The sequence below is a fragment of the Ctenopharyngodon idella genome, chromosome 23 (assembly GCF_019924925.1).
Source record: "Ctenopharyngodon idella isolate HZGC_01 chromosome 23, HZGC01, whole genome shotgun sequence".
NCBI lineage: Eukaryota > Metazoa > Chordata > Actinopteri > Cypriniformes > Xenocyprididae > Ctenopharyngodon > Ctenopharyngodon idella.
The window spans coordinates 14,327,741-14,352,279 of NC_067242.1; the positions used below are offsets into that span (position 1 = coordinate 14,327,741).

The 24,539-nt window shown below is 36.1% G+C and overlaps 1 protein-coding gene across 2 annotated transcripts; it reads left to right on the top strand.

Moving 5' to 3' along the window:
* Nucleotides 1–426: 426 nt before the first annotated feature.
* armc1 (armadillo repeat containing 1) lies at nt 427–12,312 on the top strand. Of its 2 annotated transcripts, none has more exons than XM_051882979.1 (7): nt 427–706; nt 1,430–1,638; nt 3,497–3,588; nt 7,122–7,311; nt 7,415–7,531; nt 8,691–8,765; nt 10,146–12,312. In XM_051882979.1, exons 2-7 carry the CDS (start codon nt 1,477–1,479, stop codon nt 10,335–10,337), a joined length of 828 nt encoding a protein of 275 aa, XP_051738939.1. In that variant the 5' UTR covers nt 427–706; nt 1,430–1,476; the 3' UTR covers nt 10,338–12,312. The 2 variants fall into 2 exon arrangements, with proteins under 2 accessions (XP_051738939.1, XP_051738938.1); XM_051882978.1 differs by having other exon boundaries at nt 428–665.
* Nucleotides 12,313–24,539: the final 12,227 nt, after the last annotated feature.

Consider the following 24,539-nt stretch of genomic DNA (forward strand, 5'->3'; position numbering starts at 1 on the left):
TTTGTTGCTCCCCCGTCCCTTGATTTATATGTGTATTATGTTGTCTGAATATAAAAAGGCGTGTGCCTGGAAAAACAAATTTTCCAGATGTCAGCGTCATTTCATATAAGAACTGGACATTTTCTACCGGCTTCCAAATGACGTCCAGCTCCCTAATAAGGCGCAATATAAAAAAAACACATAACGTTATATTTTTCACTTGCTTTCTTGGCTCTGATGCTTTTTATTTACTTTAGCCTATTCCTACAATACAAAAAAAAAAACAACAACAGCTAAACAAACAAATATTTCAGTAAGTTTTAGTTCTGATTAGTTGATCTTTAATACTCGTTTTTATTGTATATGTGTCACAGTTATTATGAAATATTAAAAAGTCTCTTAGTAAAACCCTCTCTAATTGGTCAAGAGCGCATGGCGTCATAGTCCATATCCTCCAATCAGTCTGCCTAATTCCAGGACGTGTTATACAGGGTGCTAAAATCTCCGCTGATAATGGCCAAATATACCTGACCAGTACAGCTGTCATAGAGATTTTTAACCATATTTGTTCTCGTCGTTATTATATGAGCTACATCTAGTGTCGTGTCCATCAGCAGTTCATTTGTTGGGACCGTTTGACTGGACGGGATCATCTGAAGCGAGGAGCCGTCCTGGGCGTGTTTGCTGTAAGGTTATGCGTGGACAACAGTGCCACAACACACACAAGGTTAACAAGCTAGACACCACAAATATCAGAAACAAATACACTGATGTACATTTATCATTGTTATTTGGCTACATATATGTGTATGTTTATGTATGACCCGATAGAAATAGATTCTGCCTTTCTCTTTCTGGTGCTTGCATTGTTTTTGTTCATAGAAAGACATTCAGATCCACATGTATTGATGTCTGTAGATTAAATATGAATGAGCAGTCAGCGCTAAATGTTTGCTTTTACATTTTCTTTTATTTCCCATTTGAGAACGCAGATTGTCATTGTTTTGTGATGCCGTGTTAATGTTAGCCGGTTAGCACAGGCCCCATTAAAGGCCTCGTTATACTCTGTTGTGCTATATGACTCAGATATGACTATCATGGGTCATTCAGTGCACCATGAAAGCCAATAATAAGCTACGTGTATAAAAATCATCAGTAAATCAATGCGAAAGTGACGCGCGACAAAAATGCATGTTGACTGAGTGACGTCAGGCAATATATCTCTAATTCCTGTTTTTATGATTTAAATAATGTACTTTAAAAAAGGCGTATATTTTAAAACATTTAATAATTGAAGTACCAAAAGTTGAGCAGACAGAAAATTATGATTTCAATTTATACTAGCTTTTATGTTATGTTATTATCATAAACCTTAGCGTGATTTCTGTCACTAACAAAAGAGTTCCATGGTATCAGAAATAATCTAATTATGATTTTTATTCCCCCTCAGCTAAGATCTGTGTATTTTATGTGCATGGCCCTTGGTGTGGGAGCACCATGAGCGGGGAGCCTGATGCCTTGGCTGTGGTGAATCAGCTGAGGGACTTAGCTGCTGACCCCCTCAACAGGCGAGCTATTGTTGAAGATCAAGGCTGCTTGCCAGGCCTCATTCTCTTCCTCGACCACCCCAATCCACAAGTCGTCTACTCTGCACTATTGGTAAGATCCAGTTCGTAAGACATTTGCAGTCAAGACTTGTGCAGACATTCTTGCCATAGTGACCTGTAAGATACGTCCTGCTATGTTAGTATAGTAGGTAAGGGTTCAAATAAATAAGAAATAAATGATAATGATGATAGTGTTCCTTTATTATGCTATAATAATCATGCATATTTTGTATAATTTTGGTATGTGTTCTCAAATAAATGGCAATGTTTTGATAGCTGCAATCTTTCCACTTTTCTGGGAAATCTTATGAATGGTTTATTTATAGTGTGCTGTAGGCAGTCTCAGCTTCAGCTTCAGTCTTCCCAATATAAAGCTTAATAGATGGCATTTATGATTTTAGAACTTTTTATACCTCCAGTCATTTTTAAATGTCCCAGCTATTGATATCAAGGTATTCCTATCAACCAATCAGATCACTCAAAGCACACCCAGCTGATCCGATGCATGACACTTTACTGCCACCTATTTGTAACAAATAATGCCATTGTTATTATATACATAACAAAAATAATAATGATATTCTGCTAATATAGTGGCTTATTGTTGTTGTTATTAATAATAATAATAATAATAATAACATATAAATAACATTATTATCATTATTATTATTATTATTATTATTAAATCAAATGATATTTATATCGATAATAATAATTTGTAACTAATTTGTAACTAACTTATGTTTGCTTGTTCTTCTTCTAATTATTATTATATACATAACAGCAATAATAATTTATTATTATATTATTATTAAACCAAAATACATTTATACCAATAATAAGAATAATAATTTGTAACTAATGTAGTTTATTATTTTTTAAATTATAATATAACACATTATTATTATAAAATATAACACTATTACTATTATTATTATTAATTCAAATAATATTTATCAATAATAATAATAATAATAATAATTTGTAACTAATATAGTGGCTTGTCATTATTATGATACTCAGTTTATAATAGTATTATTATATACATAACAACAACAATAATAATTTATTATATTATTATTAAACTCAAATACATTTATACCAATAATAATAATAATAATAATTTTAAACTAATGTATTAGCTATTTATTATTATTATTATTATTATTATTATCAAATATAACACTATTGTTGTTATTATTATTATTTTTATTATTATTATGAAAATCAAATAGTTTGATATCAGTTGTTTGATAAAGGCATTCATATCAACCAATCAGATCACTCATTGCCCACCCAGCTGTCTAAAGACATGTCACATGACTGCCACCTGCTGTCCAATATTGTCACAAAGCTTAGCCTAACTTCTACAGGAATGCCTCATTGTGCAGGTAGACCAGAAAGTGTTTCCCCTTCTTCTGTAAGACAGACCGAGACATCTGGACATGATCCATGTTCTCCAACATGATCTAAGAATGTTCCAGAGCATCTTGTTTTTCCATGGAAGAAAGAAAATCTGACTTATGTTACGAGTTGACATAGGTCAATGGTGCAAATTTCCTTACTTGATTAGTGACCTAGAGGTAGTGCTGAACTTGAAATATTTTGTCTTCATTTTATGTCATTACATTTTTTTTAAATCATAAAACTTTATTTCCAAGTTTAAATTAGATTTTGAACCCCAGATTTTGACCCCACTGTAATGTTTTACCTCTTTCAGGAGGACATCACACCTGTGGAGACATTTGGAGAATATCTGAATAACACTTTTTCTTTCACATGCACACACACACAGTAACTCTGACCCTGAGTAGTTTTGGTGTTGTGTTAATGGATTTATCACAGCGGTGCCTGGCGGTATGCCTCTGTAATGGCCCTGTGTGACCCTTAATGGCTTTGTGTCCTTCCAGGCGGTGCGCTACCTGGCAGAATGCCGCGCCAACAGGGAGAAGATGAAGGGCGAGCTGGGAATGATGCTGAGCCTGCAGAACGTCATGCAGAAGTAAGTCGCTCCCATCATGCTGCCACAAAACATGAAGGCCACATGAGCTCGCTTTGCACTTTTCGCAGAAAACCTTATCCTGCAGCTTTAGCTGAAGTGAATGTGTGTGCTGGGCAGATTTTAAGTGCGTGAGAAAGGTCGGCCCTGTCATAAGCAAATTTGTCTGTTTTGAAACTAAATGGGAGTGATGATGCAATCTTGCTGTTTAAGCGTAATGCGAACTGTCAAGCAACCTAATTTAGTGCACGGTTGCATTTGTTTTGCTCGCCACCGGTTAATGTCCAGCAGAGGTCAGTCTAAGAGAGAAAAGAAACATCATGTCACCGTTGACATTGAGGAGTTCATGTTTAGTGGCCATATTCAGAATATTGATTGATCAATATGGGTTTTTTCTTTTCTTTTCAATTATCAATTATTATACATTTACCTGACAAGAAGGGAAATGACATCATAACTCAGGGTTCAACAGTAAGGATGGCCCAATGGCCAGTGTGAGACAGTTTAGGGCTAGCAATGCTGCATTTCTGTATAGATTTTGCGCATGTGTTTTTATACATTGCAAACTTATGTAATTTTTGAAATGTGAGAATAAGGAAGTCTAGCAAAAATGTTTATGAATTTATAGCCGTCATGTAGTTACATTATAGCTGTGTCAATAAAAACCTTTCAAATTGTTTGTTTTACCTTACTGTCAATAAAAAAATTGTATATTTGTGACTTTTATATTGTTATTATGGTAACATTCTACAATAAGCTAGCATTAGATAATGTATTAACCAACATGAAGTAACAATGAACAATACATTTGTTAGTATTTATTAATGTTAGTTAATAAAATACAGTTGTTCATTGTTTGTTCATGTTAATTCACAGTCCATTAATGTTAACAAATACAACTTTTATTTTTATATTTTAATAATATGAGTAAATGTTGAGATTAATAAATGCTGTAGAAGTATTGTTCATTCTTAGTTCATGTTAACTAAAGTAGTTAACTAATGGAATCTTATTGTAAAGTGTATATAATAATAATAATAATAATAATAATAATATTTTTTAAAGAAGTCTCTTATGATCACCAAGGCTACATTTATTTGATCAAAAATACAGTAAAACTAATATTTAGAAATATATTATAAATTTCAAATGTTTTTCATTTTAATATTTTAAAATGTAATTTATTCCTTTGATATTAAAGCTGAATTTTCAGCATCATTACTCCAGTCTAGTGTCACATGATCCTTCAGAAATCATTCTAATATGATTTGCTGCTCAAGTAACATTTCTTATTATTATCAATGTTGAAAACAGTTGTGCTGCTTAATATTTTTGTGGAAACCATGATACATTTTTTTTCTTTGTTGAATAGAAAGTATGCAAGAATGTAAGTTTGTTAGTGTGTATATATATATATATATATATATATATATACACATACATACATACATACATACATACACACACACACAGTATGTAAAGTGGCAAGGCAATTCTGAACTAGTGCAGAAAAGATGCTTATTGTTGAGCCTTTGTTAGATTATGCTTGAGAAAACAGGGTTTCTTTTACTCAGGGTTTCTTTTACCTCATGTCAAACAACACTTATGTAGATGCCAACTGATGCTTTAAATATTCATACAACTGCATGTTTTTTACACTCCCGAGGCTAAGTATAGAGGCGCAGGATTCACATATATGTGTATATTCGCTGCAGTTCGGGCTTATTTCGAGTGCGAAAGTCTGCAGGCTTTTAGACAGCGAGTGCCTTCTGTTTACATGGAGCCTCACAGACAGAAGTGCCGATGGTTGGCAGAGAGATGCCTATCCTTCTCTCAGGGCGACTCCCTGCCCACCCCCTTCGATTCACCAGTCACTTCAGTTAGCACAGACGCCATCAAGGAGTGCCCTGCAGTTCCACAAGCTGCCCGTCACTATTTCCGGCACGACGACTTTGGGTAGAGGTTGTGTATCGCCCCAGTCTGTGAAATTATATGGCTAGAGGAAGTGAAGAAATCCTTCATCACCCCTAATGAGACGACAGAGCTCAGAAATAAGTTACGTTAATGCTTGAATTTGTTTTTATGAGAAATGTTCAGTGTTTTCTGACATTGTACTTTTTTTTTTTTTACATTTCCAAGTCTTATATGTGAATTTACTGTTAGTGGCTGCAGAAATTGCTATACAGCTTCCTTTTGACGGAGGATATAGATGCCGTCAGCATTCCCTCAGGTGTACATGAGAAGCTTGGAGGTCTGGCAGCTCAGATATGCCAGTGAGCAGATGCCCATTCCTGTAACTCTGCATGAATGATGGCAGAGTTGCATCTCCCCCATTAGTGCCTGTAGGGCATATCAAGATCCTGATGTCATGCCTGACCTAAAATGGGGATGTCAATGAACTGCTGTTTTTTTTTAACCTCATTAAATGAACAGGTCACTTGACTATAGTTAGCAACCAAGAAACAGACTGGCTAAATAGAAATTCCTAATAACTTTCCATTTGTTTTCATTCTTGGTCTTTATTTAAGGCCTTTTTGTGACCATATATTTAGCAAGGGCCAAAATCTAAATCTGCCTTTGAATGAGAGATGCACATGAGAATATTAATCATTTTTAAGATATAACAATGTTTTTATTAGCAAATTTATGTTTTGTTAATCTAGAATTCAAACTTTTTTTCTAAAAATATAAAATATGATATTGATATTAAACGTTTATGTATAATTTCAAAATTCTGCAGCACAATAAGGCTATTATGATATAAGAGTAATGCAAATATATAATAATATAATGTTGTAGTTTTATTTTTGCATCAGCTTTTTTCCAGATTTTCATTTGAAATGTAAACCGTTCTCATATATCACATATATTTGTCATAATACCTAACTTTTCTTTTATTATTATTATTATTATTTTAATATTTTATTTATTATTTGTTTCCTTAACCTTATGTTATAGACACTTTCTTCTAATTTCAGTTGATGACAGACATCTTATAATATAATTGAGTGTATTATTTTTACCTTTCATTTCTTCTTGCCCTAATGGGCAAATTTGCTGATTTTTATTTTATTTTATTTTATTTTATTTTATTTTATTTTATATGCTCTGATAGAGTACTATTTCTGTTTTTCTTTTAATACTATGATGCATCAATCTCTTTATTTTCAAACTTTACGTTCAATTCAATATGCATTTATGCATATTGCACAGGAATGCGCAGCTCTGGATAAATCACAATGTTGTATCAGTATTAAAGGTTAGTTTGTTCAAGCTCCATCAGAATGACTTTTCTGTAGCCTTCGTGTGTGCAGATTACCCCCTGCACAGATCTATGTCGTGTCCCCATGTCTGCTGGAGTGGCGACCTTTTCAAATATCAGCACCGACAAGCACTGAATTGTACAATACATGCTTTTTTAACAAGACTAGATGAGCATATTTGCTCAATTATTTCTTTGTTCATCATCAGTGGCCATTATTGTTAGTTTTTTATCTGTTGTGAATCCTACAGTGAACTGTGATGTGTTTCTCTAGGGGAACGTCACCAGGCGAGACAAAGCTTCTAGCCTCTGAGATTTATGAGATACTGCAGAACTCCAGCAGCACGGAGGGCGAACAGGCGGAAGCGGGCGCCTCATGCCGAAGAAAAGCCCAGTTTTTCCTGGGCTCCACGAACAAACGGGCCAAAACAGTGGTGCTTCAGATCGACGGGCTTGATGATTCGGTAACTGCAATCAAACAACTTGTACTATAACTCGTTTAATGTCAGTGTATGGAGATTCAGATATTGGTTCTGCACAATTTGACACAGTTTCTGTTTATGTCAGACTCGGAGGAGTCTTTGTGAAGAGGCACTGCTAAAGATCAAAGGAGTCATCAGCTTTACCTTCCAGATGGCTGTGAAGAGATGTGTGGTGAGGATCCGTTCGGACCTGAAGGCTGAGGTGAGTACACAATTTATCGGAATTCATATAAAAATTTAATGTCAAAAATCTTCAAATCGAAATCTCTACAGACTACATAATAATGCCTGTGAAAAATTAAACTAGTGTTGCATTGATTGAGGAGATTTTGTTTTTGTTACAATTAAAAATTGGTTAGATGTCTTGTATTTTAATGAGAAATCATTTTAATAAAGTAAAAAAAAATTAATATTTAACTACTTGTACACTTGTTCAAAAGTTTGGGACTTTTTTTTTTGGAAAAAAAAAAATGTATTCAGCAAGGATGCATTAAATTGATCAAAAGTGACAGTAACAACAAAGGTGACTGTTTTACAATGTTACAAAAATTTTAAATAAATGCTGTTCTTTTGAACAATTATTCATCAAAAAATCCTGAAAAAGATTATTACGGTTTTCACAAATCATTAAGCAGCACAACACTTTTCATCATTGATAATCAGAAGAAATGTTTCTTGAGCAGCAAATCAGCATATTTGAATGATTTCTGAAGGATCATGTGACACTGAAGACTGGAGTAATGATGCTGGCTTTGCCATCATAGGAATAAATTACATTTTAAAAATGATTAACATAGAAAAGTTATTTTAAATTGTAATAATATTTCACAATATTACTGATTTAAAAATAACAAATAAATGCAGCCTTGGTGAGTATAAGGGACGTATAGAAGCTTGTTTCCGCCACAAAAAAAAAAAAAAAAAAAAAAAGGTAATTATGACCTTTTAATCTCACAATTCTGACTTTTCTTTATATAAAAAAAGAATTGTGTTATAACTCACAATTGCGAGAAAAAAAAATTGCAATTCTGACTTTTTTTCTCGTGAGTTATAAAGTCAGAATTGCATGATATAAACTCACAATTGCGTCTTATAAAGTCAGAATTGCGAGATATAAACATTTTTTAATAGATAGATATAAAGCAAGATATACCCCTGGTTTCACAGACAAGGCTTAAGCTAGTCATAGACTAAAATCCATGTTTGAGCTGTTCTAACTTTATAACATGCAATTGGGAGTTATAAAGTCAGAATTGTGAGACATAAACAGTTTGAAAGATATCATTCTGAAGAAACAAATCACACTTGCTATTAGAAAATCTATTTCAGCATTCTCATGCAATTCGTTTTTTGTTCTTCAGGCCTTGGGAACTGCTATAGCTTCAACCAAAGTCATGAAGGCACAGCAGGTAGTGAAGAGGGAAGACGGATCGGAGGTGAGTAAATCAAACGAACAGATCTCTGGTCAGAATGGTCACACTTTAAATGGATAGTTGAACCAAATGAGTATTTTTTGGAGTTAGACAGCCTCAGTTACTATATACTTTCCATTTTCTGGAAAAGAGTATCTTAAAAATTGATCTCCCTGTGCATTCCATATAAAATCAAATGTTTCGAATGACATGAGAGAGTAAATATAACAGTGTAGAGTTTAGGTGAGCTATCCATTTGACTCGAGCTACGTTAAGTTTTGTTGACTACCTCTACCTGAGGATGCTAGCTGATGCTGTCATGGCTGCATCTGTCCTTAACGCCGTGAGGAAGCTGAGGGTAATGCAGTTTGTCATGTGGAGCTGGTGCTGTCTGTCTGATAGGGTGAACCCTGCTATTCCAACCCTTCAGAAGAGTTACTCATTTTCCCCTCATCACATGATCACTCAGGATGTCCCTATTCCCCTGAAACCATGCGTCAGAGGGCCCTGGAGAGACACACACACACACACACACACACACACACACTTGCATGCAGTGCAAATAGGCACTGTGTGGTCATTAAAGAAAGCTGTGTCCTCTCTGGTTGAATTGGAAGGGCGATCTCTACCTGCAGCGGCACAGTCATGACCTCCGGTGGCAGTCATCCCGGCGGTCTGGAACACTGCTTTACCATGCACTTCCTTTATCAACCAGCAGGTGGCACAGTTGATTGAGTTATGGACTTCTTGATCAAACTGTTTGGCTTGAACAGGCACTAAGATAAAGCTCTGTATTAAGAAAACAAAAAAAAAACAGCAACATAGTAAGTAGGGAAAGGGTGATATAACAAAAAATAAAATGTTTTATACATTTGTAACCTTATGATGATATTTGAGCTGTATTTTTAAAAATGGTTTAAAAGAGATGTTTTCAAATCAAAGCAATCAAAATTTTGACTAGTCATTCTTTAGTAGATTAAAGAATTGTATGTAGTAGTAATAATAATAATAATAACATTATGATGATTATCCTTATTAATATAATTTTTAATTATTTTTTTATTTTATCATATGCACTAATGTTTTTTGTATTAAAACATTTTATTTCATTTAAAATGCCGCATGGGGGCTTTAAATATTTTAGTCATGCAAAATAAGTAGTTGGATCATTGTTTTGAACTAATTCACTGTAACACAGTTGATTCAAGAGTTCAGTTCTTTCATGTTATATTGGAAAAATGTTTACTCAGATGGTTATCTTTCTGTTTTGTTGTTTTGACTAGTAATTTATTTACTTGTTTTTGGTTGCTTATTAATTAAATTCCATTTTGTACTGCTTGCTAGCTTAGCAATTAAAACAAAATGGGTAATTGTTCCCATCATTCTCTTTTCCCTCTCATCCAGCTTGTAATCCCATTCCAAGAGGACTCGGATGTGGTGGTCGAGGAGAACATAAATTTGCCGGATTATTTGCCCGAGGACGAGAGCCCGTCTCAGGAGCAGCACAAGGCTGTGACGCGACTGGGCTCCGTGCAAGATGGCGTGAGCTGGCTAAGCACAGCTGCCAACTTCCTGTCCCGCTCATTTTACTGGTGACCCGACGACTCCCCGCATGCCCCGCCTCTTTACAGCCTGCCCTCGACACGCCAGACTGCCGAGCGCATCTCGCAATAAACTTATAACTGTGTTCCAACTTTTAAAAAATGCCACGACAGGCGGCTGTAAATGGTACGCGATCCAACCTGCTCCCAAACTCACATTAGCGCTGCATACGCACTACACGAGACACTAAAACCTGAGAGCAACCGGGAGAAGTTCACAGAAAGCATTTTGTGTGTATCTGCTCTCTCTTACTCACCTCTTTGTTTTGTTTTGTTTTTGTTTTTTTTTGGTTGGGAGAAAGTTTTTAAACGATTCGCCCCAGATATTCCTTGTGGGTTTGTGTCTGTTGAGACTAAACACCCCGGGGTTGCGCCGAGTGGGTCGTACCTTTGCAGTTTTCTACATTTCTATGAATTTGGGTGTTTTCTGATGTGTTCTAACCCTTCATCTCAGCTTTCTTGTACATTTTTAAACAACTTTTTTGTTTTCAATTACTTGATAATCCTAATGTTACTATTCATCAGCACTTTTCAAAGCATGCCTTTTTTTGAACCCCTTTCCTTCTGTGTGTGACTTTACTACGTAGCTTGTTGATGCGATTCATTTTCACGGTTTTAAATCCTCTTTATTTGCTTCGACTGAACTTCTAAAGCCTTCTCAAGATGTGATTTTAGGTTTGAAATGCGTAGTGATGGTTCCAATTTCACATGATACATAATTAAAACACCAACACTGGTTGGTGTGCAGTAATAATAATTAACGGTTTAAGGGAAGTCACCACAAAATGGCTGTTACTATGTGTGTAATACTAACCTTTTTTTGCTTGTTTGTTTGTTACAGCATGTGCCAAACACCAGATAACCTCGTTACACTAGCGAAATATGTTGTAAAATAGCTCTGACCCTTTAGGAATTGATATCATAAGGTTGTCTTTTTTTCTTTTTCTTTTTTACCTTTAAGCGTCAATGCAGTTTTCCATTATGCCATGCTGACAATATTTATACATTTTCTTTCTGTGTATTCCTAAATCTATAAATCTGAATGTTTTGTTCAGGGCCTTTCATACTCATGATCATTTTAGCGTGGGTTCACCTGCTAGCCAAATGCATGATCCGGTCAAATCTGACGGGATATGTGCCTGTCACCTCTGCATGACCATCCCCTCTCGCGCCTTTCTCTGAGATCTCCCTGACCAATGGTGTCTTTTAACAGTTTAGACGATCGACTGACCTCACATATCGCATTCAGGACGTCCAGTCCGCTCAGGGATGTGTGTACGTTCTCCCGCAACGATGGTTTCGTGTACGTCACCGTTGGGTTCAGTATAGGGTGTTTCCAAAAGGAGACCTGCACACATCGATATCAAAATCTACAGTCTACACAAACCAACAAACGCCCTTTCCTAAATGTTACTGTTGTTTTATTGAAATTGATTTCATTTTTCACCATATTATGCTGGAAAACTTGGATTGTTGTAAAGCATCAGTGTTTGCACCCTTTTGTATTTTTCCTCATAATTTGAATATTTAATCAGCAATGCTTTCAGAGACTTTTTTTTTTTTTTTTTTTTTTAATTCACATCATGTTGGTTCACATTAAGGATTTGTTACAAAGACAGCATTAGTGTACAGAATTGAATCCCCATAAACAGTGGCGTGCTTCTAGTTGGGTGCAAGATGAGAAAGAGGCCATCAGTGTTATATTTATGAACAAAATCCAAATTGAATTGAGTTTTGCATTTTCTGTATTTTTATTTCCCTCTTGTACTGTACATCATCCTTCCTTGAAGCGTTTTAAGCTACTGTTCACTGTTATTCCAAGAACGCATAACCAGAGCCCATGGCAGATGGTAGATTTTAGTAGCTTCTCATGTACAGTGCATATTCGCTGTTACATACAAAGAGTTTTAGGACACACAATTCTTGACTGTTCACAGTAATGACAAGGATTATTAAATAGATAAAATAAATCTGGTTTGTTGTGTTTTGTTTTCACTGGAAACTGCATTTCATTAGGCTTGGTGACACCAATTTGTTACTTTCAACTTTTGGTTCCTGTGTTTTTTTTTTTTGTTTTTTTTTTAATTCAAGCTTGAATGCTACCCAAAAATCTGATAATTAAGTCAGTTTTCTGTGAAAGCTTGTTACCATGAATTAAATGGGTACTACTATAGCTTTAAAGGTTTCAAATGTTCAACACAATCCGTGGCATGCTGTTGATTACCATAGCAAATAATTTTGACTCATGCCTCAGTTTGTAGAAACAAATTGCTTTTACAGTAATAGGGCAAGGCATTCCAGAAATGTGCAGCTTGTTTTTCATATAGTGCTGATATCGGTCTATCACAACTTTTTTTTTTTTTTTGTATGGAAAAATGCATATATGTTGGCCATGCTGGTTAATCAGCTGATATTTTCCCATTTTGAGTTTCTTGTCATTGGCTATATGTTGACATACATGTTTATCGCCAAGCCTTTTCAGTCACATTTCCAGCTGACAGTTGTGCTATGGATAGTGAACAATTTCTATCTACATTTTTGTGTGTGTGTGTGTGTGTGTGTGTGAGAGAGAAAATTTTGAAATGTGTAAAATGAGGTTTCATTTCAGCAAGTCTATGCATAACTCATTGTCAACTGAATCAAACAATTATTAATATAATTTACACTACCATTCATAAGTTTAGGGTCTATAAATGTTTTTGAAAGTATAGTCTCTTATGCTCACCAAGGCTGCATTTATTCAGTCAAAAATACAGTAAAAACAGCAATATTGTGAAATATTTTTACCGTTTAACTGTTTTCTATTTTAATTTATTATAAAATGTAATTTATTCCTGTGATGGCAAAGCTGAATTTTCAGCATCATTACTCCAGTCTTCACTAGTGTCACATGATCCTTCAGAAATCATTCTAATATGCTGATTTGCTGCTCAAGAAACTTTTATTATTACCAATGTTGAAAATAGTTGTGCTGTTTAATGTTCTTGTGGGTACAGTGATATTTTCCCCAGAATTCTTTAATGAATAAAACATCATTTATTTAAATTTTTTTTTTTTTTTTTGTAACAATGTAAAAGTGTTTACTGTCAATCTAGCATTAATTTCTCTAAAAAAAAAATCTTACTGACCCTAAACTTTTGTATGGTAGTGTATATATTATATTTAACATATAATTTATCTTTACCACTGGAAAAACCCATATTGGTCGACTATAACCAAAATGTGTTATTTGAGTTGTAAAGCAGTCTAAGTTTGGCTACTTTTGTTATGCATTACCAATGCAACCTCAGTCCCCACCTCACCTTTATTGTCTTGTATTGTCTATTGTCTTTGTTGTCGTGTATTTTTACATTTATCCCAGCACTGTAATTGCATTAGGCTATATTAGACCCCATACTAAGGAACTACAGTTTCACAGGATATCTGTGAAACTGTCTAGATCCAGACCAGCGGGTACTGATTGCTGGGTTGTAAAATCAAGGTCCAACCTCCAGGCCGGGGGTCACTGCCAGCATCATCATGGCAGCCAAAGTGCTGTGGCCTGCAGCAGGAGAAGAGAAAGCGAGAGCAGAGGACAGGAAATCTGTTTTGTTCATGATGGTTGGTGTAAAGAGCCATAAGGGACACTCACCTCCTCCAGCCCTGCTTAGATAGCAGAGACATGCATGGTCAGCTATGATTCTGTACATGGTGTTAGATCACTGAGCTTTAATAAGTAAATCGACAAGTTCCTAGTCCAATTGTAGATTCTTTGAAACAAGAGCAGCAGGGTAGAATATAGGGAGATATCAGGGCAAAGTCATTCTGCTTTGCTCCTCTAACAGGCCTTGCAGAGAGAAAGCCGCAGGAAACCTCATCAATCATCACCATGCACCTTTTCCAACATTCACACCATCTCTGAAAGACCCCTATGGCACTTGGTGATGTGAAGTGGGTCAGCTACTGCAACTGGGCCACAGGCCTAGAAGACATGCATATGGCTACCATACTGTGCTCGTATGGCAGGTTTAGCTAGGGGTAATTGTGTTAGTACTATGTGACTCTATAGATTTTGGCTTTCAAATGCCAGAGCTACCCAGTTAGACCTCTCCAAGCCTCTGGTGAAACGTCTGACACTTTTATTACAGTAACTGTGTCAGTCCTTGCACTAGGGGGCGGTGGTTGGCTATGATTTTCATGCAGTGAAGTAATGCATCCTAAATAAACGATCACATTTAAGGACAAAGTGCATGTTTTGCCTTGTCATGTGCTTAAGTGTTTGATGACAGCTTTGTGAGGGCCGTGTGCAAGCGTTTATTGAGACCAATTTAAGACCCATTCTGATTGCCGCTTTACATGTCGATTCCTTCCAATAACATGAACAGTTTGAGAAGTGGTAAAGTCCCCAAGGAACGGTAGTGAAATTCCTGTCATAGTTTGCGACCAACAACCCTATAATATCCTGATGAGATCAAAAAATAATCCTCAACGAATCAAACAAGATCCTGATCTGTAAAAAGTGATTTTCAGGTAAGCTAAAAAAAAATTGCTTCGCTGTTATTATCCTAGTCAAAAATGTTAAAATCAAAAATTACTAAATCAACTTGACAAATTAGGTTACACCAATGAAAGTCGTTTAAATGAGAAGATCGAGTAGAAATTTTGAGGTAACAATTGGTTACTTTTTTGTCCATATAAAAGTCCCACATACATATACATATATTGCCTATATTAAACAGAAGTCCCAAACTAGTTTTTGTTACAATAAAGTTAGTAAGTTGGTATGAGCCACCACAAACATTTAAAAATATACAAAATAACACAAAGTGAAAATAGAGTGCCATTTTGGGGTTACGAAAACAACAGTTACCATGGTAAATACACAATACTAACATGAACTGTTATTGAAGCATGGAAACTACTTATGAATAATGAACATCATACCTGCATGAAAATCCTTCCCGAATCCTTCCCGAATTGCGCGTGCAATTGAAGATTGCGCGCTACGAGCATAGCTGACAGGATAGGAAAGTTTGGGTGGGAGACTTTTTTTTTAGCAACAAGTTACTTAAATAACGTTAGAATGACAGTGACATATAGCCTGACAACATCTAATCTGGCAGATATTGAATCAGGACAATGAATTTTTCTCAGGCACACATAAAAACTGCGTCTGACAGAAGTGTCAACAGCTTTCACGCAAGTCTTTCAAAATAAAAGTCTTGCATCAGAAAAACAGAATCACGTTTGTTGTTGTTTCTTTGGTTTCAGTTTATTTTGATGGTCAGTTCAGCATATTCTGTTGACTATAAGTAATGTTACACCTATGTCTATGAACTAGGCCTATCATTAGAGTGTTAATAGAGTATTAGTAGACTGGTAGGGTTAGAGTTAGAATAAGTTGACATGTACTTGCAAATTTACTTATAGTTAGTAATATTATGACAGTCTAATACTCTAATGAGAGTTAGATGATGAGTTGCAAAGTTACTTAACAGAATGTTCAAAAGGAACCATCAAAATAAAGTGTTACCGTTTCTTTTACTGCACACTCCGCGACCCACCAGTTGAGAAACACTGATCTAGTAGGATCTTTTCTTTATATTGTTTAGACTCATGCAATGAATGCAGTGTATTTATATAGCTTATGTTTTTCATTGTTTCACATCTGACTGAAAAGCAAACTGTCATAAAGACCTTTAAACTCACCTTGAAGACAAATACAGTGATGCTGTGAATTCCACTAAAACATGTTTTAATTTATTGAGTATTACAGATGCATCTCCCTCCTCTTACTAGGCAGTTCATTTTATTTGAAGAGGGAAACTGATAAAGCCAATGCCTCAAAACCTCCCTGGCGCTCAAAGATATCGACCACAGCTCAGTATTTGTGCATAAATGTGTCGTTACTATCATGAGCAGTATTTGCATTGTTAATCTGCCTGCGGCCGGCGGACTGATTGTGTGCTGATGGGAGAGAAAGGTGCATCTTATTGCCCAGGCAGTTTGACGATTTTATTTGAGGTTCAGCTCCCAGTCAATGGGATCGGCCGTAAATTACATTCTATGTGCAGGAAAATGATGTGACACCCGTAATTTATGTCAAATAACTTTTTGAGGATGTGAAAGTGTGTGTGTAATCAGCGCTGGTGCTGATACTGGAGATTTAATTGAAACATTTTTCTTTTCCTCAAAGGCTGATGGAATGGCTTCTTGTTGTGTATTGTACTGTAATGTTTCATTTTAAATCTAGGGTCATCACCTGGTTGGGAGAAGGTCATAGATTCCCAGATTCAGGAAATGGAACCAGCTTTTCCACATACATTTATCTCCAGAAATCAAGATATAGTGAGGTAAAAATGCAACAAGACTGAAACATGGCACACAGTTCTAAATTTGGGTCTTGTTGTCCCTTGAATTATCGAATTCCATTTTCAAAGTGTTTATAAGGCAGTCTGTTTCTTATTTTTTTAATATTTTATGATTGAGTATGTACATTTATATATAGAGAGTGGAGATCTTAGAGTGGCGGTAGCAAACTTAAAACAATACTCTGCTTTTTATTTATTTTTTACTCAAATGATTTTGAATCATTTCTCAGTTTGTCAAAACCTCCAAAAACACATTTACATAAACGCACGTACAATGGAAGTCTATGAGGCAAGATGTTCTGGAGTGTTTAAAAGCATAAAGCTTGTATTTTTGGTTAAATTACTTTTAAATACAATTATTCACTAAAAATGTTTATCATTTAATCTGTAACGTTGTTTAACGTTGTCCGTTGAAATTGGGACTGCTGTTCTCAGTGGATGTAACATAAGTAGCGACAGAGCTTTTCTTCCTTATTCTGATGAACATTCGAGTGTAATGGATTATCACAAAAGAAAAAATGTAGGGTGGGGATTTGGAGATGTTGGCGTTGCACACAAAAATGAATGCAAGCTTGTAGTTGATTGTGGAGTGGTGAGGTTTAAAGGGTTAATTCACCAAAAATTTAATTTCTGTCATTAATTACTCACGCTCATGTCGTTCCAAACCTGTAAGACCTTTGTTCATCTTCGGAACACAAATTAAGATATTTTTGATGAAACCCAAGAGGTTTCTGACCTCCCTATAGACCGCTAACCAAGCACAGAAAGCTAGTAAAGACATTGTTAAAATAGTCCAATACTTTTTGTGCGCAAAAAACAAAAACAAAAAAAAACATGCCGTTCTGACATAGAACCAGGAAGCCTGCAGTGTATGTACAACGTAAACAGCGTAGGAGACTGACAGAGAAGAGAAGAAATTTTTGAATAAAGTCGTTATTTTTGTTTTGTTTTTGCGCACAAAAAGTATTTTCATTGCTTCATAACATTAAGTTGAACCAATGTAGTCAGATGGACTATTTTAATGATGTCTTTATTACGTTTCTGGGCCTTGAAATTGGTTATGACGTTGCTGTGTATAGGGAGGTCAGAAAGCTCATGGATTATATCAAAAATATCTTAATTTGTGTTCCGAAGATGAACGAAGGTCTTACGGGTTTGGAACAACATGAAGGTGAGTAATTAATGACAGAAATTTCATATTTAGGTGAACTAAACCTTTAAGTGGACTAAACAGCATACGTCACCAGTGAGAAGTCTGTTATTTTTAGCAGAAGGTATCATAAAATGTCCCTCTTTAGCTCAACTTGCGCAAAAATATAGTATGCATGTGCTTTATAGACTGAAAATAAACGTGGTAATTTTAACTGTACAGCAGACTTCCATTCTTGGTCACCATGATTTTGCCAAGTAAGACGTTCCTGGATCAACATATTTTGTTGATCCTGGAGCAACATTCCTCTCTGAAAAGTTTGTCCTAACCTTATCCCTCCCCCTAAACCTAACATTATACCATAACTTATTCCTAAAATCAGAGGGAAATGATAGCTGTGTAACACTGATATAGAAGCACCTAACCCTGGTTGTAAGCCTAAACTTGACATAATCTCCAAACTTGTCCCTCAAACCTGATTGGTTGATTGAAATGTTGATCCAGGATCAACAAAGATGTCTCAAATTGCTTTTTTTTTGTATAAGTGATCTATCTCCTCCCTTTGATATTATTGCTACACTTTCAAAACACTGAAAATTCGGTGCTATATGTCAACCCCTAGATTTTCAAAGTAAGCGCATTATTATAAACACAAGCATGACTCAAAATAATTCCAATAAATGCCATCAATAGAGTTTAAATTTATCCCAGAATATCATGGAGTATAAGACTTTTACATAGAATAGCTTGGGTTATGGTTAAGGCTCCCTGTGTGTGCATCTGCCCCCCTTGGGCTGATGAAATGTGTGAGCACAGGAGATGATAATAATTGTGTCCATAGCTCATTACAGCTCCCAGATGATTTGAAGCCGTCGGGAGAGCACTGTCCTCTAACACCGCCACGGCCGCGCGGCACCGCTGACTTCAGGCGCTGATTGGTGGGATGAAATATTGCTGGAGAAAATTAAAAGGTCCCCGTGTCAAAATAATTCATGACATGCATATCTTCCGGCCTGATGAAATAGCTGATATCTGGATTAGAAGGATAATAAAAGCGATCAGGCTACAGTTAAACTATTTCGGCGGCAGAGGCGTTCATTTTGTCAATGTCAAGCGCGGAGGATCGCAGGGTCAAGTTCTGAGTGTGGAGGAGGAAGTGTGTGTGTGTGTGTGTCTCAGACAGTGACAGAAAATCTGTGTATGCTGCGGGTCACTCAATATCCCACCTGCGATTTGAATATCTGCTATAATTGTCCTAAAACGTCCCATCAGTGGATCTGCCGGACGCCATTACGGCTCCACAATATGGTGTGACATTCAAATTCCCCCCAAATGACAGGTTATTAGAAGCGGGGAGCAGGCGGCATGTAATTAAGCACCATAACTTTGACCTGTAATGTGAAGTGATGGCAGGATTGTAATAGGTGGAGGCACTATGTTAAAACAATGCAGGGAAGAGAGCAGATCACTGGGGATTATTTGCTTCTGATTCTCCTTGGGTTTATCTTCGTAACGGGCTGTCAAAAAGATGCCCAGACGGCGTTGAGATTTCTGACCGTTTACTTCAGAGGTTACGGGCCACAATTCACCGCAGTTATGATCACTTTGGACGTGGTGCTTGCTCTGCCTCAAGCTAAGCTGACGATATATGATTCAATTGAATTTTTTAAGGTGCAGTCATGTGAAATTTAATTCTCCTACAAGGATGAAAAGACTTGCCACAACCACCTTTTACTGTGGTAATGATCGTCCTGTCTATTGTGTGCACATCGCTGACTTTTTTAGAGGAGAAATGGTCTAAAGACGTGCAATATAAATCAGTTGTAAAGAGAGTGATATAAATCTTTTTATCGTGAGATTTTATGTCCACAGCATCGGTGGCATGTGAAACGTGATGCAGGGTCTTTAAAGAGGAACTGCTCGCTCAGAACTGACTAAAGTAGCAGAAATAAAAGTTGTGGACTATTAATGCAACAGAATCATGTCAGTAAATCTGGTTCTAGGCCTCTTCATCCATTTCACTTGTTTGGTTTTGATGTTAAAATCATTTTAAATCGAGCTGGACTTGTCACCCCCCCAATATTCAGAATAGTGGTCCATCAATATGGGTTTTTAGTGACTGATTTTTAAACATTTACATCTGGTTGACCCCATCTTGAATATTTGGTTTGTCGAACTTTGTCAAAAATACATTCGTCAGTAGATTAGTAATAAAATAAAATTTAATGGGAGAAATTGTAAAATGCTACAATAAAATATATGTTAATTGCTATCGTTAAATGTAATTTTATTGTAAAATACTGCAGAACGTATAGTTTTGGGAGTAAAAAGTTTGTATTTTATTATAATTTACACTGTATAATACTCTCACGGAAACAAAGAATTGTTGGTTTAACTTAAAAAAGTAAGTTACCTGATTTGCCTTAAAATGTTGAGTTCATTGAAATTAAAAATTTGAGTTATTACAATGAAAGCGATTGGTTTAATCAACAGAAACTCAAAATATTATGTTATCTGAACCACATTAATTATTGAAGTTGATTTGACAAAAGAAAAATTGTTGTGATAACAAATCATGAGAATAATTTTTTTACAGTGACTCTGTATACTCTATATAATAAGTAGATGGACATTTACATTATATTATTAGTAAAATTATTTCTTTGTAAGTAAAAATATGAAAATATGACATTCCCAGAAGTCCCTGCGTGAAGCTTCACATTTGATTATGTATTTTTAAAAAGGTTTTTGTTGTCAGTTATGAATATTAGGGTGTTTTGTGTTACATGTTTATTACATTATTTTAGTGTTAGAAGTGGAATGTTGTCACATTATTTATGGTGAATTTTTTTTTAGCAGAATATTGTTGTTTTTTTACAGTGTATGTGTACTTGTTTTTATCCTCTCTTTTTAAAATGATCAAAAACAGAAGTATAAAGACTTAAATTAATCTGAAAACCAGTGTCATACTAATACAGTAATAATCCCATCAGTGACAGATTTAAGTTGGCCTGTACAGTCAGTTGCTACCCGAAGACAAATTTAAATAGTGAGAAAAAACAATGTGTGATCTTCAAGCATATCTCTTATGTGCCATCAGAACAGGCTCACGCTGGCTTCATTTCCGGCCTCGTCCTTTTTGAAGAGCAACTGGACATTTTGATGAGCAATAGAACCCATCTGCTCCTTAAATTCCTCCAACTGGTGTGTGAATATGACGTAGACTATATGTTCAGCGAGAACCCTCGTCCTTCTGTTACCTGGACTTCGCTCTGGGAAAGTATCACAGATTTTCTGCCCGTTTGGCCGCGTACATCTTGGAGAACGCATTCGTACCTACGACGCGTCTGCCCGACCCCACAACTGTCCCTTGCGAAGGCGAGCTGGATGCGCAAGTGCGTTAATTCAACACGCTAAAGGCTCGTCTATTGTGTGATAGCAGGAAGACTGCTGAACAGAAGGTCCGCTGTCTCTCCACACTCGCCGTGCGAACCCACCCTCACCCCCTTTCATAACGATGGCAGATGGCTCCCGATGAATCCTTCATAATCATGTCAGGACGGCTCCTCCAATCCCAATTCATCTCTTTAAACACATTTCAGCAGACAGAGAATTACACAAAAGATAAAAGCAGCCACCGGTCGACAAAGACAAACAAACATCCGCTTGGCGAGCAAGTGTTCCTATTCCGTAATACCTTTTAATCAAACGTGGTCTTTAGGCTGCTCGCGTTGGGCCTTCGAAAATGAGCCGCGATGTGAGTTGAAAACAAATTTTTCCACATAAAATATTGACTTTGGTATTCTTTTGTCTGCTAATGTCAAACTCGGCCCATGTAACGTTGTTAATTGTGGTTCAGGTGAGGTTTGTCTCACCTCATTTCAAGGTCATGCACCACTAAGGCCATTTTCTTGACTCAAAGGGCACGTAATTTCACAGCAGTGTACTCCTCATTAATCCCTCCTGAGTGGGTGCTTGGGAAGTTCCAGATCACAGATTTGTTTTGCTCTTGTTTTCTGACTCACTGCGTCTCACGGCTCCACCGAAACATTAACCCCTGCACCCCACCCCACTAAATGCACACACACACACTCTCGACGACGACAATCACAAAGAGGCTCTTTTCGCTAATGTTCCTTGTTTGTGGATGAGTTACTTTGGAGGACGTGGGAAAGTGGAAATTCATTGATTTGCTTCCAAAAATGTTTGTTTTTTTATAATGGTCGAGTCTTCTATTGTTTTTATAATGATATTTACTATATTTCCTAACTAAAGGTGATTCCAAATTGGGGTCCGGGGACCCTCAGGGGGCCACAAGGGAGTGCTTGGGGTCCTTGGAAAAGTTTAGAAAAAAATAAAAAATAAATAAATTAATTAAATAAATGTGATTTAAATAAGAATAGGCCTATTTCTTAAAATAAATTAATATAAATTTGATTTAAATAATACATCTAACAGTATAGTACTATAGTGAGCAGAAGAAAATGTAAAAATGTAACAATAGATACTAAATATTTTGCATATTTATATACAATGTACTGTTAATTTTTCAAAGTATAAATTGGGTCTTTATACATGCGTTTTAAATTTTAGAATGGGGGGTCCTTCGCATGAGGATGATCATATTTAGGGGTCTTTTTTTTTTTTTTAGATTTTTATTTGTTTTTCTTGTTTTTTTTTTTTGTACACAATTTCTACTTAGAGGCTATTGGCTGTTCCCCACCATGTAGGTGATTTAAGGTTTTACTGGAGGCAAAACATTTTTTTTTTTTTTTTTTGGACAATTATTATTATTTCTTTTCTCTGTTTTTTGCATGATTTTCATTCCACTTTGTACACTGTACTGTCGTTTATTGTACATACAACAATAAACGACTTTGAACAACCTTAATATGTAAATCTCACTGTATGTCTAGGATAAATGCTGTTGTCTGAGCTCAGTATCAACATTTTGTCGTCAAATGTATTTTACAGCATGTGTGTGTGTGTGTGTGTGTTCACATAGTCCAGCAATTTTCACTTTTCATTCCTTTCCGTTTCTTTCCGCTAAACTTTTGTTGATGTATGAATAATTTATGAGGAAAACTGAAGCTCTTTCATCAACATGAAATAACAATTTGCAAATTTATGGAAACCACTAATTACTTGCCTTATTTGCCGTGACTATGATATTAAATATTCATAAATGTGTGATTATTTTTCTGATTTGTCTGTGGTTTGTTTTCAGGCATCATTTTCAATAAATGAGATGCTTTGCTGCAAAAAAAAAAAAAAGCCAAAGCAGAACAAAAATGTTTTGATTCACATCTTTCACACAGATATTGTCTAAAACAAAACAAAATTAACCTTAAACCTTCATGTCAAATATTCCAAAGATGGTTTTAAAGCCAACACTGATATTTTACAAAGCTGTTACTAAATTTACATGGGGATCTGAGTATCTTAGTCCACTAACCACAGTTGACAGCATTTTGTAGTTGTTCTTTGTCTCAAAATTGCTCATCTGATCTCTCAGTAATGGTGAGATGTTGGATCCCAGCTGGGACTCTCAAATGAGCCCCCATCACTGCATCTGAAGGTAATGCCAGTGTTTAACCTTAAATTTACGACTTTGTTATATCAGAATTAATTACTGATAGTTCCAACAAACTGAAATGGTGCTGACGAAAACACTAAGCACAGGCAATTTAGCTCTATTTGCACATTAATTTGGGCCCACCTGTGATGCTCACTGTGCTGAGTAGCTACATCAGTTTTCATTACGGCTCACGCCGAGTGGTTTTAGTTGAATTACAGTATTAATTATCGAATTCACAAGGTATGAGGGTGACTAACGCTCCTCCGCAGACACCTGTGAAAGTTCTCCTTTCCTCCAGGAGACGGTTTGTCGGTATCCTTGGCATAACCTTCAAAAAAAAAAAAAAAAAAAAATTCTGATAATGAGAGCTGTCATGTTCATCCGGATAACATTTGGGCTGTTTTTTGAGATTAACACTGTGAATATCAAATCAAAGAATCTAAGTTGAACTTTTAAAGTGAACTCATTCTGATCGGGTCAGTCTGTTCAGTTTCTTTGGTGGGTCGAGGTCGGAAATCAAAGAGGGCCGTCATTTAGCCCTTGGCTGGATTTTCATGTTGTAAAGTGCTGTATTAATCATAATCACACAACACCATTAGACTATGTCATTCTATTACAGAAATCACATTATCATACATTTCATTAATTAAAGTCTAACCCAGTCAACCTACTCGGAGAGGTGCCACCTCCAGAGGGGAAATGCGGAAGGGATAAGTAGTTGAGAGTGGAGGGCAGAGGGCAGAGGTCACTCCACTCTCCAACATGACATAAAAGGGTGCGATATTTGCATGTGCAGGGCTTTTGAGGCAACTCTGGCAGGCAGGTTTTGATGGGTTCCTCTCCTGATGAGTGTCCTCCAAATGTGGCTAACAGCAGGGAGATTGGAGGAACAGGTGAAGGCACAATTACATCCTGGGCCAGGCGTAACATAGGACAACAAGGCTCAGACAACTCTGTTTCTCAGTGGCCCCCCAAATTAACATAGAGTGGCCTGGATGAGTGGTACCTGTCATGGACACCGGTGTGATGATGCTTAAAAGTGTGCCTCTTTCTAGAATGCCCTCCATGCCCCCCATTTATTGCACCAAGATTGCCATTTTCTCAAGTACACAAACAACT

Coding starts and splice junctions, on each gene's coding strand:
- armc1 (XM_051882979.1), top strand. CDS start 1,477: ATGAGCGGGGAGCCTGATGCCTTGGCTGTGGTGAATCAGCTGAGGGAC. Junction 1,639..3,496: donor TCGTCTACTCTGCACTATTG/GTAAGATCCAGT, acceptor GTGTCCTTCCAG/GCGGTGCGCTACCTGGCAGA. Junction 8,766..10,145: donor AGAGGGAAGACGGATCGGAG/GTGAGTAAATCA, acceptor CCTCTCATCCAG/CTTGTAATCCCATTCCAAGA.